At 50.6% G+C, this 21,161-nt stretch overlaps 1 protein-coding gene across 1 annotated transcript; it reads left to right on the top strand.

Moving 5' to 3' along the window:
- The first annotated feature begins 5,433 nt into the window (after positions 1 to 5,433).
- LOC144175311 (uncharacterized) lies at positions 5,434 to 11,580 on the top strand. The gene is made up of 2 exons (XM_077704393.1): positions 5,434 to 5,835; positions 10,607 to 11,580. Exons 1-2 carry the CDS (start codon positions 5,466 to 5,468, stop codon positions 11,578 to 11,580), a joined length of 1,344 nt encoding a protein of 447 aa, XP_077560519.1. The 5' UTR covers positions 5,434 to 5,465.
- The last annotated feature ends 9,581 nt before the right edge of the window (positions 11,581 to 21,161 follow it).

Raw genomic sequence — 21,161 nt, 5'->3', positions numbered from 1 at the left:
AAACCATTTAAATAAGGAAAAAAAAGTTAACTTGACACGAGGTTATGGCGAGAATGGTACCGTATTATTGCGCGTATAACCCGCACCAAAAATGCGGAAATTTCAGTGGCAAAGTAGGGGTGCGAATAATACGCGGGGGTTTTTCCTTTAGTGCAGCTTCGCGGCAATTCGCGTTTATGCCGTGAAGATGACCTTGTGTACAACAGTGAGGACTGCGGCTCAAGTGATATAGATCTAGCGAGAGCGGTGACACTGAGTGAATCGTGACTTTCACCTTGCAGTCAGTGTATTCTACTGGCTAAATATACGCTTTTTCTGTCTACATAGTATGTGATGGGTTGCTTGAGCAGTAGCTTTGATGCAATCTTTCGTGTATCAAATGTGTGGGCAATTCGCGAGGATTTTTTTTTCTTTTCCGGCAGGCTGAAACTGGAGGTGCGGATTATATGCAGGGGCGAATTATACGCGCGAAAATACGGTACCTATGTGTATGCGCTCCAATAATTTACAGCAGATGCATGTTAGCGCGATGAGTTGACAGTTATAACTTCGACTGTTTGTTATCCCTGCTAAAGAGGAATTATTTTAATTGCAGGTCAATCACTACGACGTTGACCAGAAAGCAAACACTTCTGAGAGATTAGACGCAAAACTTAGCTGAATATGTGTTTAGTGGTTTGAATTTGTCCATGACACATGCAATACTTTTGACAGACATGACTATAGGCTTGCCTAGTCATGAAATGCAATGTATGGTTTGTTGGTCTAATCTTTGCTAACTTATGCCGATGAAAAGAACCAATTAGAGGGTAATGAGCATTCACTATCTGCGAGGGGTCCATGGCCACCGCAATGAAACGAGATATTATAGCGGTCGCGGTCTGGTGATGATATTGGCCAAAAGCCAGGGGGTATCGCGGGAGAAAAGTTGCTCTTCCGCGTTTTTAGTCGCAGAGCAATTGCTCCTCCCGCACTTGTCTTCCACGTTTTCCACGCTGTTTGAATTCGTCTATTCTAGACGCACTTGTACCTTTTTTGTATGTTTCTTTTTTTTTTCTTAGTCGACGAAGGGTTCTGGTGAACCATGTGTTAGATGTGCTTAAGGCTTTCGCGATTTCACGAAATAATTTCCGAATTTAAAGAAATAATCCGCCGTCCCCAGTGACTTGATAACTACAGGGGTAGCCCCCTATCGCTCCATCTGTCCCTCCTTCTCCCCCCCTTCCCAATTGCATGCAGCAACACGCAACCAGGATGCAGGGGTTAAAAAACGTCGGCTCTCGATCATCACGCTCCCTCTCCTTCCTCCTCATCCCTCTTCTTACGCTTTTTCCGCTCTTGCTGCTCCGCGGCATCCTCACTGCAGGAAAAGCAGGAAATCACCTCGGTCCTCATCAGCGCCGGGATGGGCATGTCGACATGCACTCTCACAAGTAACGCACTAGTGATGTCCACGGCAGTGTTACAAGCTCGTGGCTTTACGTAAAGATACTCGAGCCCTAACAGGCCGCGTCAGAATCACGGACAGGCATGCGTCCATGGCGTTCGAGGCCGTTTACACCAAACTCGCTTCATCGGTTATTTTGCGCCCCAATCAAAGTGGAACTATGCACTTATTGCAAGACTTTACGGACCGGTCCATTGCGACTCAAAAGTTAACGCTTTGACGTATTATTCAGAACGCGGCCGGCATATATGTGTTTATGCGCTAGTGACTCCTCCTCCAAGATGCACCCGGGAAAATGAGTGCGTGTGAGCAACGGAGCCGCCCAAACTGCAACAGTGCCTCGGATCTTTTTCCGCGGCGCGCTGTGTTAAAGCCAAGCCGCGGAGCCGCTGCTAGGAGTCCACTCTTCAACAGTCCGCGTGCCCGGCAGCCGTCCGGGCCGTTCCCCATAACAATACTGCGATCCAATCAGCGTCGACAGGGGAGGCTATATATGGAAGCAAATTTGGGGCCCCAAGAGGCGGAGTCCGGCTGACCTTCACCTCTGACTCGGGGTGGCCGCGGCATCTCGAGCGGGCGCCTTCCAGGCAGGTCACGACGCCACGGGGGGCCCCGCCGGTGACCACGGAGGTTTTGCAAAAAAAAAAAAAAAAAAAAAAAAGCAACGTTTTGTTCTTCCGCGTATGGGGGATGCGAACAAGGCGTGAGCTCCTGTTGCAGCGAACGTGACTTTTCTTGCGCTTCAGCCGCCGTGAGGTGGGCGTCCGGCCTTCTAGCGTCGTCATTAGGGCTAATGAGTTACGATAGCGCCTTTTTTTTTTTTTCGCCCATCATTTTCTCTTTCCCTCTGTGAAAAATAAGAGTAGCACCCGCTGCGGTGGCTCAGGGGCTAAGGCGTTGCGCTACTGAGCACGAGGTCGCGGGTTCGATTCCCGGCCGCAGCGGCAGCTTTTCTGATGGAAGCGAAAAGCGAAAACGCCCGTGTGTACGAGAGTTCGGCGCACGTTAAAGATCCCCAGGTGGTCAAAATTAATCCGGAGCCCTCCACTACGGCGCGCCTCATCACCTGCGTTGCGCCGGCACGTTAAACCCTACAATTCATCAATCAACAATAAGAGTAGCGGTGTCCAGCCGGCATGAACTGGACCTGACGAACCGACGATGCGGCGAAGATTTCTGACTGCACCTTCAACACTGTCAAGTTGCAGAGAAGGAGAAGCACGTACGTGTATATCCGCCAAGGATGGGCAGCCTATTTTTTATGTTCTTTTCACTTTGCCTCACAATATCCATGTCCATGCAGTGGGGCAAATTTGATGTGAGTAGAACAAAACATCGAGTAAGGATATTTTAACTTGATAGAATGAATTAACAGCAGAAAAAAATCATGTATATGATTACATAATTTTGTGTTTTTACACACGGGTGCACGGACCCCAAGGGGTGCGTGCTACAACATCCTCAACTACAACAGCCTATTAACGTCCACTGCAGAACTAAGGCCCCTCCCATTGACCTCCAACCACTCCTGTCCTGCGCTGAGCGAGTGAATTATTTACCTCCGAATTTTCTTAATTCATACCTCCACGTAGCTAACGGTTTTCCCCTAATTTTAGCCCCGTATTTTGGTAGCCACTTTAACGCCATCCGGTGGTCCACCGGTTGTTATTTCTTCTCACTACGGGGCCACCCGAAGTACACGGGGCCACACGAAGTACACTTCGGGGCCACCCGAAGTACACTCCTAGTACTGCTGCATTTCTTCTAGTACTGCAGCATTTTACAAGCCGCACTTGTAAAATGCTGAAGCGTTTCCAATGTGGACTCGATTAATAATTAAACCCGTCTGTTCCCCTGTAATGCTAAAAGGGACCCTGCAACACTTTTCTCAACTTTTCTCTAAATCTTAAAGGCTTTTAGACTGTAGTCAACAAACACATCCATGTACGTCACGAAGTACCTCAGACAAAAATTACTGATCTGTGCCCATCAGATAGAACTTGCTCAAAAGATTTTTCTCTCTTTCCCGGTCTTGGCATTCTTCTACCACTGAAATTACGTCATTACAGCGATGTAGCGGCTGTTGGCCGGCTTTATATCAGTTGCAGCAATAAACGCGTTTGGTAGCCACACTTAAAAAAAAACGCTACAAAAGCAAAGCAGGAACGGAAGGCGGATCTGATGCGGCGAGCTAATCACGTGGGGCCGCTTTGTGCCGGCGATAACTAAAGCTTTCATAGTGCTTCCAGAGCCGAAGGAAAGAGTAAAACATTTATGCTATAATTTGCAGAGTCCCTTTAATGTGTCATGTTTTCGCCACATACAAAAAATTTCATGTGAAACGCTTAAACTGCTCCTGAAAAAAAATATCTTTCAAGCAATGTATTTTGTATTGTAGTAAAGCTGACTTGAATAGGCTAGGTGTTTTTGTTGGTGTGCAACGCTGCCTAGAGAAAGATGTAGTTTTGTGAAGGCGGGATCTTCACAGTTTGATATCAATACCCGTAATTTCCCACCTAAAGTTGCCTTCCAAGCAATTCATTTGTGCATCGTAGCGAAACAGACTGCAAAAAATAAAAGGGATCGGTTCAGTGTAAATCTCTCCGCAAGGATGCATGGGGTCCTATCGAGATATTTATTAGAATGTCCTTGGTTATCATACTTTTACACCATACTTTTACACAAAACTTTTGCCCCTAAAAACAATGTCTTGCCAGCAAAGCGTTGGTGTATAGTAGCGATGCCGACTTTAAAGCGGTTAGGTTCTGCGTATGCCCTTTAAAGGGATACACGGCGTCTAATGAAGCTATTTATTGAACAACCCCGAGGCACCAAAAAAAGCGTCTTCTTGGCAATGCATTGGTGTTTAGTAGTCCAGCCAACATTAACGTTGTTGGTGTTTAGCGGTGCGGCTTAAGCATTTATTCGACAATTCCCACTTAGGCTAGATCGCAAGTAATTTCATGACGCTATCAAATCGCGTCCTTTGCCTTTCGTCTTCACGCCTTGCAAACTTTATTACAAAGGACTGTTATACTCTACAAGCAAAAGGGCAACAAACGCAGGCGCTGTGTTTGTCGCATTTTGTCCCGTTCTTTCATTTTCCCGCCAAGACATGTACCAGCTCACCCAGCCTACAAACCCTCTTGCATAGCGTAGACGCTTCTTGACATGGACGCGGTCGAAAAACATTTAAAAATGCCCTTTCCTCACCCAGTTCACTTCCCCATTCCATACAGCGGCAGGTACAGGAGGCAGAAACAATCGGCCACCAGTTGAATTGCACTGAACCCACTTCCGTTCAATTCATCAAGAGAGGAGCGAGACAGGGAGGGAAGAGCGTGTGGGGTGGTACCCAAGAGCGGAGAACGGCGCCACAGCCCCTAGGCGAAACACTGCTCTGCATTTAAGACAGCTTTCACGTTGATTGGCACGGCTTTAATTTTTAAAGCAAAGCTTGACTACTTTCGTCCATCGGTTTCCCGGAGGATGCGCAAGGTGACCTTTTGACCGGAGACACACCCCTCGAAGCGCATCGCGTGATTCGCCGGGACCGCTTTCGGCGCTGCGCACAAGGCCTCGTTTTCAGTCGTTCTGCTCATATGAGCGGCGGCCGCCGCCGCGGTAGCGGCAGATCAGCTGATCGGAAGCCGACCACCCCCGCAGCCTCCCATGCATGCTCCGCGCGGTCGTCCGGGCTACGTGACTCGTCTCGCGCCCGGCGAAGAGGAACGGCGCGTTCGCCGGGCCTACTGTGAGCGTTGCACGGGACCGAACGGCTTTGAGCCGTGGTCGGCAATACAGCTAAATCAAAGGTTTAACCAAGCGAAACCAAAACTCAACCAGACTAAGCCAATCTTTTGCGTTGCATATCCAAGGTTAGCTGAGCTAAGCCGCAGCCATTTTTTTTTTCCTTTCGTGCTCGGGCTGTGTGTGTGTCTTTAGAGCGGGCTCGCTGCGTACATGTACTATGTGTGGCGCGGGCTCAGAGACTTGAGACTTAAATGTGATTGGACGAATGCATCAAGTATGCAACTGTTCACTGCCCTGGTTTTGGTTTTGTTTTTACTTTTCCTGTTCCTATCTGCCGCAGCACGCAGTCAGCAAGGCGCTGCGAGCGTTCCTGTTGCTAGCGCTGCTGGCCGGTGGCTGCAACGGCTACCCCGGATCCACGTCGTGGCAGGTGCTGGCGCCCGGCGAGCTTCCCGCCGAGCACAAGATGGCCAAGGCGTTCGTCGTTCACCTGCCCATCCACGCGGCACAGATGGAGCCCACCGAAGAGCAGCGACCGCCGCCGAACGAGGCAGTCACAGCGTCCACCGCCACCAGCTATCACCAGCAGCCGCACGACCAGCACCACGGTCACCCGCAGGACCAGCAACCCCAGGGTTCGTTGAAGAAGCGTTGGCGCCGACGCAGGCGGAGGAGATACCGGACGCAGCGGGGCCCGGTAGCGCCGTCGGGGATGGAGCCTCCTCGGGCTCCGCGTGGGAAGCGCGTGCGAGTGCGAAAGATAAGAGAGTCGAAAGATAAGAGAGCCCGTGGCTCTGCCACACTTGAGGCACAGCCAAAGCTGCGACGCTACGTCGTCTGCTGGAGGGAGCAATGGCGCGAATGGCGTGAATGCGCGCACCTGAGCGGTCGCGGTTGAACAGTGTGGCAAAAGGAACCGCAGCTGCCAGATAAGACGAATTGGTGCGCTTCAGAAGCAGCGATGAGGAAGCATTCCTCCATCATCGCGATGCAAAATAGGCGTCCAGGTGGAAACGAAAGTACGAAGACTCAGGCGGGCAGTATAAGGCACAATAACCGCGCATGCAACGATTGTTATTGTTTCTTTCCCCCTTCCTCCTCCCAATTTTTCCCAGTATGACGGTCTCTTCTTCTTTCTCTTGTCCTTCTTTTCCCCGTATTCTCCATCCTGTGCTCCGAGAAGGAGATTCCAGGAAATGCAAGGACATTTTTTTTATAAAGATGTTTCGTGAAGGAAAATCATCCGCGTTCTAATCTGAGCTTTCGTGCGCCGCAAATGCACTCTGAATATGAGAGGCCGGTAGCATGGAGAGCTGGCGACTAGGTTTTTCTACGCGTACCTGGCTGACGTCTTGTTTTAGATTGGGTGATACCCTCGCAGCCAAACTCCCGCCATTTCCCGTCTACAAAAACAATATTCAAACTCTAGCGAGCATTAAATTTACGGTACATCACAGATTAAGATGAGCGCAAGACTAGCATGATCTGCACGAAAGTTGATATTCCCAAAGACACCCATATAGCTACATGAATCACCATGCGCGTTTTAGTTCATTTCAAGCTTTCAAGGTTACGGTGCGCGGGCACTGATAGGACGTTTTTGACGTGAAGTTTGGTAGGGTGGAGGTTTGGGGAAGGAAGGGGAATGGCGGCGGGGGGACAACATTTTAATTATTCGAAAATGAAATAAATACCCGAAGATTGCGAAACCTGGACTTTGAAAAGGTTTTCCAGGCAGAAAGAATGTGCAGTTATTTTCTGCATTGTAACTGAACCAAACGCTAAAATCAAGCTACCTGCAGCGTATGCGCACTGCTGTGACAACCAGCTATACGTACGTATATTGTACGTAATCACGGCGTGCGAGTGTAGCTATAGTTGTTTCTTTGCCTGTAATCCTTGTGACAGAATATGATCAAGGCCAAATAAAAAGATCTGCGAATTCAATGTCATTCTGAATCATGCATTCCGAATCATCGTTTCAGTCTTACTTGTCAGTTCGTACGCTGCGATCAAGTTGAATACAATTGTAAAGTTTTTTTTTTTAGTCTTAAAGATTGGCGTCAGCATAAAGGGGGGGTAGGGGGGAGGAAAAGGGGCTCCGCTGAATATGAGGTCTAGGCTGTAAACAATCTCAGTTTATCAGTTCACGATCAGCGGGTATGGAGATAATCGATTGTCCTTACTGACTAGAAAGGCCTTGAGATAATGCAGACTTTCTAGCATTGTTTTGCGTTTTTCTTTACAAAAACAACCGTTTTGATCGCCCCCTCCTCCTCCCCCTTCTCCCCTACTTGGATACCCCAGATACACCTTCACCCCACATCCTAAACCTCCGAAAAACATTTATGCGGGCCTCTATGCTCCGTACTAACTTCCTTATATTTATTTGCACGAAGACGCGGGTTCGATTCCCGCCCGCGGCGGCCGCCTTTCTGATGGAGGCAAAAAGCAAAAACGCCTGTGTGCACGAGATTTCGGCCCACGTTAAAGATCCCTAGGTGGTTAAAATTAATCCGGAGCCCTCCACTACAGCGCGTCTCATCGCCTAAATTGCGTCGGCGCGTTACACCCTACAATCAATCAAATCCTTATATTTATTTTGCCACGCAGCAGTGACGTACACGCAAGAAGAAGTGCCCAGCCCCTATTGCTTTACGATCACAATTTTAAACCGAGAAGAAGCCACCCGAAGCCCCATCTTCCGAAACAAATTCCTGACTACGTCACTGTTGCGTGAACCCCCCTCCCCCCCCACCGCGCTCTTAGGCGCACCAAGAGAGAATATAGCAGGTCACCGGAAGACATTTTATTTATTTAGAAGCCTCCTCTGAAGAGGAGTAGGCGGACTTGCAGGTGGGTAAACAGTAAAAAATTCCCCCGCATTTCCCCGAGGGGGAGAATGTGAAAGTGCGAATGCACGGTTGTCGGCCCGCTTGCGGCACTTGCGCTCGGCCCCCGCAGCCCACCGCCTCGCCGCCTTCTCTTCCATCTCTTCCATCGGGTTTGTAGTATCACGTGTACACCACGCAGTTATCAAGCCGCTATAACGCCGCTGAGTCGCCAACGCACGCCGCTGACGACGTAGTTTGAATGCGTTAAAGATATAAGGCGCGTTACTAACACTGATATCAGCGTCGCGTCCGTGGCTTAGTCGGTAGAGCATCGCGCTGCGCCCGCAAAGTCCTCGGATGGAAACCTGGCGCCGGATGCTGTTTTTTTTTATATAGAGAGGAGGACTGCGGACGCCGCCGCCGCCGCCGCCGGCGGCGGTGGAAGGTTTGGGGTCGCTTATAAAGTGCATTCGCACTTAAAACAAGCAGCCAGGTTACCAACGGGCTATCGAGCTTTCAAGTGGTCTGAAAAATTGAACAAATATATAGGAAGAAAAATACATCGCAAAGGGAGCAGTTCCACTAATGGCTGCGGCCGTAAAAGCTACAAACAGGAGCGAGTTACACCGGAAAGCTGGAGTGTTGAGTGAAATATGTGGCTGTAATCACGTGATATATATATATATATATATATATGGCGAATTTGCAATGAAAAGCTATGCCGTCTCAACGGTAACGTTTTATCATCAGAATATTAACACAATACAGCCATAAGATTCTTATGTGGTAATTGCCGCAACGACGCAATGCCGTCGACTTATCGTGCAGCTGGGCTGTATTTTAACAGTACAGGACCAAATCGCCGTCAGTCGAATCTCCATCTAGCCTACCGTTTTCTATGCGACGCCGAAGCTGGGTAGTCCTACAATTGCACTTAGCTCAACAAGATTTCCCTTTCAAAGAAGCCGATTGCCCAAATGCTTTTGCAAAACAAGCTCACTTACCATTCAGACGAAGGTGGCTGGACACCTATGTTACGAAAAATAGCTAAAAAATTGGCGCAGCTTGCACTACTGCAAGGCTAAAGAAACAGCAGAGCTGGGGATTGACCTCGCTTTGTCCAGTTTTGGTAAGTTTCGCCAGGCTTTGCTAGGCTTTGCTAAGGTTTGTTAGGTTCTGCGACGTTCTTGCTCGGTAGGCTAAGTGTTGAGGGATGAGGCCAAGTTTAGCCGGATTTCACAAGCCTGTTCCGGTCCGTCACACCCACTGATCCCAGGGTGGAACAAGCGAGGTCGACCCCCAGCTCCGCCGTTTCTCCATCTTTGCACCACTAGGGAGCCATTTGTTTTGCGTTCTATTAGACAAAGAAAGACTATCACCTTTAAAACTAAGGGGTGGCTGGCTTCACTGTTATAATACTCTATCTGCGGTAATGCACGCTTTACAGGCGGTGCAGTTTTTTTTCTTGGTATTTTTGTTGCTAATACCACCGGACCAAGCTCAAGCTTAAACAACTCCGATGTTAAAAACAACAGTGACACGCCAGCATAAAAACAGCCACCTTAAGCGGCCGGTGACAACAATTCGCACAGCAATATGCCCAGGGCCTTTCTCCTCACTCAGGGTGATGCATGTTCACCAACCACCCCCACGAAACCACGAAACCATGGCAGTCACACACGTATACTTGAGAGCCCAAAAAGTATCCGGAAATCATAATGCAAGTTCTGCGCACTCTTACGGACGATCCTGGCCACGTACGATGGCACCTCTAATCGCGCTCGCATTGCGGGAATGCGATACAGCTGTCACCGCCATTGCGGAGGAAAACCCGGTAAAGGTATTTTTTTTTCCTTCTGTTCGAACGGTGGCCAGGACTGAGGCGTTACAAGTGTTCGTTGGTTACCGACCAATTTCAAATAAAGAGTACGAAGTGTGGGGAAAATTTGAGTCTTTCACGACTGCATATCAGAGCACCAACAAAAGATTGGGATAGTGGCGTGGCAAGGGGGGTTGAGATCACTACTGTTGCTAGTGTAACGAGAATAGTGTACGGACTGCCTGTGCACACGCTGAGGCGGATCCCGGCCGACCTCATCCAGCCAGGGAGGGTGTACACATACCAGGCAGGGTAGTGCTGGGCTCGGATTCTTTTGACCCCCCCCCCCCCCCCCCCTCCTTTCTAGATCCATCACTGGGCAGACCTTGTCATGCGTAACTGAGAAGAGATAACGCCGACCCATCACATCGCACTCAAACCCGCAACGGTGGCTCTGAGCGGGTTGTGCTTTTGAACCCAAAGACGGGGTGCCAATCACGGCCGTGGCAGCTGTTTTTCTGGCAGAGACAAAAAACAGAAACGCCTCTGTGTCGAGATGTAGACGCATGTTAAAGATCCCCATGAATGTGGTCTAAGCGAATCCGCAGTGCCACAGTACGGTCCACCTCATAGCCTGGGCATAGCGCTTCACAGCACAAAACCCCCAAAAATGTTTTCAGGAGCAGTGAGCGGAAGTGTGATATCCCAGTAGCAAATGATTCCTCTCGGTCACCCTCTTTGCCTTGTCGGCAGCTGGTCGCGAGCCACTCCAGGCCTCCCAGGCAGAAGAACTCAAGAAGCTGGTCATCCTGGTAAGGATACCCCAAGAGCAGCCGGCAGCACTGCTACCTCCGCCGCCACCACCACCCCAGGAAATAAAGCAGCAGCCAGAGGCGGATAAAACCGGTTACAACATCCAGGTGGACCAGAAGCTCCCCATCATTTTGATCGCGCTGGACAAGCCGCTCGCTTCGCACGCCAAGGTGCAGTCGGTGGCCGCATGGAAGGAACCGCTGCAGAGGCCCGGGGCTTCAAAGGAGGACCGCACCCTGGGCAACAGCAAGGAGTGGCGGCCCATCATCTACCCCCGGAGGCAGCAGAACTCGCCTCCCGCACAGCGCCAGTGGACGCGCTGGAGCAGAAACCTGGACCGCCGAGCGCTTTGGAGCAAGGAGCAGCAGAGCCCGTGGAAGCCGACCTCGGCGGACCGTTCTGGCAACAACGTAGTGGCGGCAGCACCCCCCAAGGTGCGAGGCGAAGATCACCAGGGCGGGGGCAACGAAGCCAAACTTCTGCTGCTGCTCGTTCACGAGAATAGCGCCGTTGGAGGCACGAAGAACTGGGAGCCGGCTCAACAAGGCGAACCGGCACCCGCGCAGTGGCGAGGGAATGAAAAATCATCCTCGGCATTGCCACCGCAGCAGCAGCCGCACCACCACCACCACCACCACCACAACCATCACCAGCAGCAGCAGCAACAACAACAACAACAACAACAGCAGCATGCACTAGGAGACACGATGAACAAAAACTGGCGAGAGCCAGTGAACGCCATGGTTTGGGCCCAGCCACCACAGTCCAGGAACTGGCAACACAATTCAAATGAATCGTTCAGGCCTCGCTCCGCAGTCTGGCATTCCGGACAGACGCACGGCATGCCGCGAGGACACTACAATGGCTTCACGCAGAAGAGAAACTACGACCAGTTTGCCAACCATCGATACTGAACACGGGTTTCGTGATTTGCAAGGTGGGGCCATGACAAGTGCGCGCTGTTCACAGTGTTTGGGACAGGCACCGCGCGCACGGCTACAGGCTCACATTCGTCAACACGTGGGTCCCGGTACATGTCCTCAAATCGTTCTGCCCGAGAGAACTGCTACGCAGTGGTCTGTTTTTGTACATTCCAGAATAAGGTACCAGCGGTGCCGGATTCACCGCTCGTGGGTACTCAGTGTGTACGTATCGAGTACTTTTTCCTATCGTGCACTGGCTCTTGCTCACAGCATTGATGACATCCCTCATTTCAGAGTTATGGTCTGTTTTAAAGTCTGTTGTAAATGAATGCTTCGCCGCAACGCATACTTCGTTCCCATTCAAATAAAATCATTGAAAAACCACAACTTTCTCCTTCATTCCACACGAGTCCAGTTATTCCAATGCTCCAAACAGAAAGTTTCTTTGGATGAACTGCTTTAAACTACTGCTTCACTGTACTATGCACTCCGTTTTCATTCCATTTAGTAGCAACACACAACTCAGGACCTTTTTAACAGCAAAAGTGGCCGATGATAAAAAGGGCAGATGGTTCACCGTGTAAAACCAGTGCAAGACCAATTGTACGGGTAAACAGAAGTAACGGCTGCTGCCCACGAATACAACTGTGCTTGATCTCTGTCGGCAAAGGGTGGTCCCGTAAGCTGCATGATTTAGCGAGGCAACGAGATGGCAAAAGCTTTGGATAGATTGTGGGCTAGTGCTTCTTACACACAATGCCCCGCTCTCTATCTGATCTGAAACAGACCACTACAGTCAAACCCGGCTATAACGAACCCGGATAAAGCGAATTATGCTATATATCGAACAAAAATATTTCAGTTACGGAAATACATGGGAAACATGTTCCTTACAACGAAGTTCACATCCGATATATCGAACTCTGGGCGCCTAGAATGGCCACCGAAATGCATGATCTCGGAGCCGCTATTGAGATGTAGATCGGCCGCGACCACGGAGCAAGAGCCGCGACTGAGACATTGCGCCTCGCACGGAGCGACGTGACGCCCAATACTTTCCGTAACTGTTTCCGACGCGCGGGACTCAGGACGGAACCCGACCAGTAAGCGAGTTCGGACCAAGATAGCAGCATCGGTGAATCGCGGGAAGAGCTCGCCAACGTTCCCGATGATGTCGCGAGTGAAATCAATCCGACGCTTATAATAGAGAGTTTTAGCAGTCCGTCCATTCCGTTCGTTACGTTGTTACCGGGTTTACCGGGACCGGTCTGCGCCTGCGCGCGCGGAAGGGCGAGAAGGCGTGGACATGGCGAAGGCAGGCTGGCGGAACTGATCCATCTACCGTAACGAATGCCCAAGTGCCCAGACGGGTCCCGGTCGACACGCAAGCAACGTACGCGCCGGAACGGACGGACTGCTAAAACTATCTAATGAAGCGCTTCCGGCAGTCGATATGCTCCGCCAATGCTTCCTAGATTTTTGAGGACGCGGACTCGAACTGGTGCAAACAATATTTCGTGTGGAGAATGCTATGCTAGTTGAAGCCGCCAAAACGAAAGTGAAAACAAAAATCACCGCTTTTTTTTGCAACGTGGGTAGTTAAGGCGGAAAGTAGCTTTATTACTTGCAATAAATGCATTATTTTGGTATGGTAATGGCTACTGTACTGTGTTCGTTTCTGCATACGCGAATGGCGGAGTCGGGAGGGGGGGTGGGGACTCCCGCGGATTGCGAACTCGTAACAATGGGCTCGTTATAGGCGGGTTCGGCTATATCGAACTATTGGATATATCGAACTAATCGCGGTGCATATTGCAGTTCGCTATAAACGGGTTTGACTTAATGCTGATGCTCTCAACAAGAGTACGATTGTTTTCATGAACTTCTAAATTAAGTGCTCCATTGCATCAATTCAAATAAAATTATTTCGATGGTGTAATTACTCTGTTGATATCATACAGAATTACAATTGGTCAGATAAAAAGGTCCACTCAGCATGCAAAACTATAGGAATGCTCATCATGCGCACGCTCTCAGAGAAAATTCAGTTGACCAATTCTCGATAGTTAAAGGCCTACTCCCTAGCAGGCAATTACTTTGCAATACATGTTGAAATGGTGCGTCAGATTGCACCAACCGTATGAAAACATAACTTAATGACAACGTGCTCCCGCATCGACGAAAGCGTGCGCTGAAGTAGACGCTGCCTCCACCAGCCCCATGGCAGGGCGAGTCATCACAACGGCTGCTGTATGGCCTAGGCCTAGCGCAACTCGAGCGGCTCCAATCAACCAAAGCTTGCCTCCACCACTTCTCACCACTAAATTGCATACGAACGAAGAATTATAAAACCAGGTCCCTTTTTTTTTACATGACAACTTATTTTTGACGAGGCAGAAAACGCACAGGGAATACACTGAGCCTTGCTCTCGCTACCAACTCTGCCGACCAATCATCCGTGCACCCTGACGCACAGGCAGAATTGGTCTTAGCAAGTAGATACCTGGTGTGCACAGACTTCAGCGCAACCAACGCGTAGCAATGCATCTGCCATACAATGTACCATGCGCCCATTTTACACGTTCCAACACCAAACTGAGTAGATTGGGCCTTGGGTTTGTTAATCGCAAGGAATCATCAGATTGAAGAGGATAACTTAACGTTGTCCTCCAGAATGACTGCGGGCCTCGTGCACTGCAGTTATAAGTAAACACGTGGCTCCACCTGGTAGCAGCGGTGGCGTTCTTTCCAGATAAGAAAATAATAAACATATATAGCAGATTGCTACGGGGCTCAATTACAATGCGAACGGGGAAATTAGTATACAAGACATCACTGCGTTTTCTTGCATTCACAGTTGTTATTTCAATATATTCCTCATACCAGTTGTGCGGGAATGCATGTTAAAACATTGTAGAAAGCGCCACTTCTCTAATACAAGCAGACGACAGAACCCGAATGAGCTGCTTGCGACGCCGACGTCGACAAAGCCCATAACACCTAAGATGAAATTAAAAAAAAAAGAACCATAGTTGCATTCATGGGCATCGGCAGGATTTTATCTTGAGGGGGACAAACCCGTTGCATGGCGAGGCGAGGGTCAAGTGCTGCTATGGCTTTTTTTTTTGAAGGGGGGGGGGTTCTTTTGCACCCCCCCCCCCCCATGGCAACGCCCATGACTTATCCCTACCCTTGGCTCTCTGAAGAGACGGTACATGCACGTTTAAAGAAGGTTAAAAGGCTAGTGGAAGGAAGGAAGGAAGGAAGGAAGGAAGGAAGGAAGGAAGGAAGGAAGGAAGGAAGGAAGGAAGGAAGGAAGGAAGGAAGGAAGGAACACGTTTTTTCGTCCATCGGGATCAGGTATTGGGGGTGGAGGAGGCCGACAGGGCCACCGCGACCGCCAGGGCCCGGGAGGTGGTCAGGACATGGCCTGACTCCCCCGGGTCACGCAACATCTGCTCCCAGTGGTGAGGGGAGGGAACTGGGGGGTTACGGGTCTGCGGAGCATTCGCAGAGGGAATGGTAGTGAGTGTCGAGTGCCCCGCAGGCTGGTTAAACTACCCTAAAACTAGGTGCAGATAGGATCCCCCTTAGCTTAGGCACATGGTATTGTTTCCTCAAGCAGTCAGTGTGCGAGAGAATAGCTTGTCTTTTGCAGCCTAGAGCAGACAGTCGACGAATAAAACGGGTGTCTGCACTTACCTGCGGCAGAAGTCGTACTTAAAGGAGCCATGAAGACAAAATACAAGTTGTGTTTATTAGAAAGACTGCTTAGTCCCGATAACAATGATACCATTATCATCGCAATCTTCGAACAAATAACGGAGATATTAAAGAAAACGTGTGAAGCAGTCGCGACCCCCTAGCCAATTTCCCGCAACTTTTCTATGCCGTCACGGAACCTTGTTTCTGCGATTGGCGGCCGCCTAACTGACCTGTCACGACGACACATGTCTGGACGCCTGTAATGGGGCCTCTAGTTCCATTTGACCACATCAGTTGAATGCTAACGTGCCGTTAACGCACTGAAAATCATGTTTTATTGTTGGCCCGTATGACGTCATTCTTGCTCATAACACGTCACTGTGGCGCGCAATTTGAAAGTTTTTAAATACTTCTTGCTTTTTTTCGTTAAAAAAACGTCTTTTGTGGTTGTAATTGAGCTGAGTGAGATACTGAATCCTAGTTCTTTCAAATTTAACGAAGTTGTATTTTCTCTTCATGGCTCCTTTAAAGCTTAAAGTGGGCTTCAGCGCATCGGTCGCCATTTTGCCTGCGCCCTTTTTTGGCATGTTCCACAAGACAGAAGAGCTAGCACACACCAAATAAGGAAACAGACCCCTTGGTAACCATGACAAAAACGTATTTATTCACTTACCTCCAAACAGAAGTAATGGACACAACAATAGTGCCAGCTATAACACACATACAGTAGAACCTGCATTGGTTCGAGATTCCAGTTAATCAGAGGAACTTACCATCACATGAAATCGAACAAAATAATCCTGCATTGTTAATGCTCAAAAACCACAACTGTACCACGTACCACCAGTACAGGGAAAAAAGGGCAGTTTTAACAGGTCCTCGTCTGCAGTAAAAGGTGCAAGTAGCTCTATAACTCCAAATAAACTCTGCTTAATCGCCGCTCTAAGATGCGCAACGAATTCATTACACTGGACATTTCGTTCCAGCTAGGGCACTCTTCTTGAAGTTAATTAAAAAATCAAAGCCACTTTAAAGCAGAGATATGGTTAAAACGCGAAGCTTTATTATCCCATGCAACCTGAGTGAAAGTCAAAGTCCAAAATCCAAACTGCTTCGACCATATCGAAGCGGTGCAATCAGATAGACGTCGGCTTCATAACGCGAATGACCCAGGTTCGATTCTGACCACGGGAAGGGTTCTTTTTTGAGGCGCTTGATGTGTCTTTGCGGAAACCCATTGCGTAAGTTCGCATTTCTGCGGCGCGTTGTGGGCGTAACGATTTGGATTTTGGACTTTTTCGACTGCGAAGACGTTGGCTTTCGATCAGAGAAAGCTTCGCGTTTCAACCATCTTTCACTTCGCCCGCGATCATCATCATCATCGTCAGAGAAAGTAGGCGTCCCTGCGGTGCGTTTTGGAGCAACGTCGCCATCAATGACGCAAAAAAAGCTTCGCTTTAAATAGGGCGCAGCTTTTCAGACTGAGCATTTCCCGGCCCTCTTGTAGGCCACACTCTTTCCTAAAGTGCAGTCATTTTTTTGCATAAACCGAGAGAGAGAGAGAACAACTTTAACGGAAAACGGTGATGTTAGCTGAGCCGTCGCGCTGGCTTGCTGCGCCAGCACAAACCGAAACCAATTCAAGACCACCTGTTAAAGAGCTCTTCAAATAATAACCAGCCACTGCACAGTCGAGGACCACATACGTAATGTACACTACACCAATTTCTGTGACGTTTGTTTGCTTGGACAATTACACAGTAATCACACGAGTAATAATAAAATAGTAGATGTTATACACCAACAATACAAGTAAAGAACACTGGAACACCCGAATTCCTGCTGTTTGTAATCAACTTCTACCGCTCGCACCATCGCACACATTTTACAAACGGTCTGAAAATATGCACAGGATGGTGAAACGGCATCGGGGCAAGCACCAGAGAAAAATGAAGGCCCCACACAGCTTGCTATCCAGACTAGTTTATGGAAGCAACAAATGAGTGCTCGTGCATAAGCAGAGAATGTGAAACGTTTTCATAAATGCCTGCTATCACCCTTCCACAGGCCAAACTTTTCGCATGAACTGTAGTGAGGTGCGTGCTTTTCGAAATGATTTCGATTGAGGTTACAGAATAGAGTTCAACACCTCAATGATCATCTTGGCCTCCCGCCCTTTGAAGACAAGGCGCGGAGCTAATTGGCAATCTAAGGGATTGACTTTCCGCCTGCATGACCAGCTTCCACCAGCGGCTGAGCCCCCAAAATAGTGTACTGGATTTGGTCAGCCACTTAGAACATAATAGAACATATGACTTGTCCACGGTTGCCCGGTTTCTTAATGTGGCTAAGGCATACGACTGTGTCTTGCAAAGTGCTATTTTGAGTCATCTGCAAGAAATGGAGGTGACAGGTCACCTACTCCGCTTCATTCGAGTCTTCTTGACCGACCGCTTCTTGCAGGTGCGGATAGAGAATGTGTTTAGTTCAAAAAGAAGTACGAGGCGTACCCCAGGGCAGTGTTTGGTCGCCCATTCTCTTCAATGTAGCCATGGCTGCCCTGCCTTTTACGCTGACGAATCATCGTTCAAAAGCTCGTATGTCAATATATGCGGACGACATCTGCCTCTGTCTCACCGGGTACCAGACAAAGCGCTTGCGTATAATAGCACAACGTGTTGTTTCGTCTGTTCAGGCGTACCCTTCAACAGTAGGGCTGACACTATCAAAGGCGAAATCGTGCTTTGTTCTATTTCCAGGTGTGCGACACTGGTCTGAACGTCTCAGGATAGACCTGAATGGCATTCCCATCCGCCAAGCTACTCACGTACGATTTCTAGGAATCTTCCTCGACCATAGATTGAATTGGCGAAAGGCCAAGTTGCACGAAGCCTTGATCTTGAACCACATGCTCTATCAGCTGCCTCTCATACCTCCATCAGAGACGTAATACGAGCGGTTGGAATCCTTGTCCAGGAAAGGGTTTCTTAGGCTGTCTCTTGGCGTTCCTCAAGCAGCTGGAAACAAGATCCTCCATGAGGCACAGTCAACACCTCTCCGCCTTCAGTCGTCTCAAAGTTAGCTTATGCAAGTGTTGCGCCTCAGACAAACAAGGGCTGGATTAGCATTGCTGCGGCATTTACTATTAAGGGTAGAGTCTCATAGCCATGCAACCCTAAATACTCTTGGAGTGCTGTGTCCCAAATGGACTGGAAAAAGGGCTACTTTGGACCCGACTTGGTCCCGCGAGAGCGTGGATTGTGCATGGACCATCCCTCAGATGCGCTCGAAGCGTTGTATACCTATTGCTGCAGCACGATCACTGGTGCTGGAGCATTTGGAACGGGACTACGGGTACTCTTTGCACATATACACTGATGGATCGGTTGACACAAAAAGTGGGGTGTGTGCGGCGTCTTTTTTCATACCCAGTTTGAATGTTTCGTGGGCTGCCAGGGTGGAGCATTTGGTATCATCTACAGGGAGCGAGTGTGTTGCCATATAGAAGCTGCGTTGCGCGAACTGTCATCGTTTGGAGTTCACAAAGTCGCAATAGTCAGCTATTCAAAGTCAGCCCTTCACCTGTTGCAGCGGGATATACCCGTGGGGAAAAAAAAACCTGCCAGCGATCCCTAGTTCTACTGAAGCGGCTCAAGCATGAAGGCTTCACCGTGGATCCTGTCGCAGGTCGGTGTAGCGGAAATCCTAGCTGACATCCTGACATGCTGACATCCTAGCAAAGGACGCCTTATCATCTACAAGGATGGTGCAAACGCGGTGCGATTTCCGACGCATAAAGAAACAGACCGTTCGTGAGCACTTTATAGGCAGCTGTGGCGAAAGAAGTACATCAACCAGTCGTGACGATAGTCGTGAAGAGCAGCTGCTGCGAGAGCACTTCGATGTGCTGGCGCTGCAGGAGACCAGCGTCTGTGGCAGCACCCTGCGCCTGCCGGGGTACGTGTGCCACGCCAGCGCAACAAGCTGCAGTGTGCGCTCCTGCACCAGCCATCCGTGCCAAGACGCCAGCCACACCCAAGGCAAGTCCCGGGCAGCTGTCTACGTGAGGGCTGCGCTTAACAGTGCTCAAGTGAACCTGGCCTCGGTCGTGGATGGCCCCATGGAATGCGCCGCCGTCACGGTGCGCATGGGGTCCACGGACACCACTTTGGCGAGCGTCTACGTCCGCCCAACGCGGCCCTGGGATGACAGCAGTGGGGCGGCTGCGGGTCGTGTGCGGAGATTTTAACGCGCACAACCCAGTCTGGGGCAGCCCCCGCACTACCCGCAGGGGACGAGAGCTGCTGGATGCTACCACAGCATGCAGACTGCTAGTGGCCAACACAGCCAGCCCCACCTTCACCCGCCCTGGTCCCTTAGGCGCGGTCCAGCTGTCCTGACGTCATACTGGTGTCCCAGAAGTGCCTACGTACACCTTTTAAACCGCCACCAGCACCTGGGGGTCGGACCACTACCCCGTCCTGGTCACCCCCAGGGGCGATCACAGGCGAGCAGACACCAGGCTCTACGCCGTTACCAACTGGAACACCTACCGCAAGGAGATTGCAGAGTGTCTGGAGGACCCAGAGCCTGATTTCCCGGCAGCTGTTGTGCAGAGCGCCAACAAGGCCACAGTACGGGGGGAGGTACGTACCCCTCTGCACGACACTGCCGGACCTGGAGCTCCTGACACTCCGGGATAGGCCCAACCAGCTGCAACGGCGGGCCATCCGGAGCAGGCGTCAGGAAGACTGGACGGCGTACCGGCAGGTGGATGCACAGCGCAGGAGGAGAGCCAAGCAGCGGCGGAGGCAGAGCTGGGAGTCGGTGTGCTCCTCTATGGACTCGCGCAGGGATCCGGCAAAAGCCTGGTGAGTCTTCCGGGCCCTGATCCAGCCTGCCGTCACCAACCGGCGCCCTGTGCTCGCCTCCGCCATTTCCTTGGGCATCACTCAGGAGGCCTTGGCAGAGCGGCTAGCCGACCAGTTCACCCCGGCTCCACCTGCCGTTGCGGCCCAGCTGCACGTGTTGCCGGCGTCCCCCATAGGGCCCGCAAGTGGTGGCCATTTTCAGTGGCGACATCACACTCCGAGAGCTGCGGGCCACCTTTGATCGATCCCCCAAGCGGCGGAGCGCCCCTGGCATTGACGGGGTGACCCACCAGATGCTTCAGAACCTGGACGTCACACAGCTGCAGCCGCTTCTGCAGCTCCTCAACGGAGTGTGGGAGGGCAGCCTTCCAGCTACTTGGCGGGTGGCACTAGGAAGGCCGACGCTGAAGGTCGGTAAGCCGCCACCGAGCCTGCATCGTACCGGCCGGTTTCCCCGACGTCCGCAGCGGGGAAGCTGATAGAGAACACGATCCTGGCCCGCCGCCAGTGGATTGCTGATCGTCGGGGCGTCTTCAAGGAGCAGCAAAGCGGCTTCAGGCGCCACCACTGCACGACTGACTCCCTGGGAGATGTGGTGTCTATGCTGAAGTAGACCCGCCATGACAAGGAGGTGGCCTTCTTGCTCCTGCTGGACATGAGGTCGGCCTTCAACTCCATCCCCCACACGGCCATCCTGGAGGCCCTGGACAGCATGGGCGTTTTGGGGCACCTCCGGAGTTACGTGAGGGCGTTCCTGACTAACCGGACCCTACGAGTCAGGGTGGGCCGAGCAACGATCAGCCCACGAGACGTCAGCTCTGGGGTTCCCCAGGTGAGTGTGCTCAGCCCATTCCTCTTCAACCTCATCCTGGCTCCACTCCAGGAGTGCATCCTAGTTGGCTTGCATTTGCAGTGGAAATGGCAGTCTATGCCGCCGACGACATCGCCATCTGGGCACATGGACTCACGAGACTACTCTCCAAGGTGAAGGTGTGC

This window comes from Haemaphysalis longicornis, unplaced genomic scaffold, assembly GCF_048455015.1.
Source record: "Haemaphysalis longicornis isolate Haplotype H1 unplaced genomic scaffold, Haemaphysalis longicornis Haplotype H1 scaffold_3, whole genome shotgun sequence".
Lineage (NCBI taxonomy): Eukaryota > Metazoa > Arthropoda > Arachnida > Ixodida > Ixodidae > Haemaphysalis > Haemaphysalis longicornis.
The sequence above is the reverse complement of the archived record's forward strand: the minus strand, read 5'-3'. Positions and strand labels throughout refer to the sequence as shown.

Bases quoted from the DNA above. Each gene is read 5' to 3' on its own strand.
- LOC144175311 (XM_077704393.1), top strand. From the start codon at position 5,466: ATGCATCAAGTATGCAACTGTTCACTGCCCTGGTTTTGGTTTTGTTTT. The intron at 5,836-10,606 runs GTTCGTTGAAGA...CCTTGTCGGCAG, and splicing joins GCAGGACCAGCAACCCCAGG to CTGGTCGCGAGCCACTCCAG.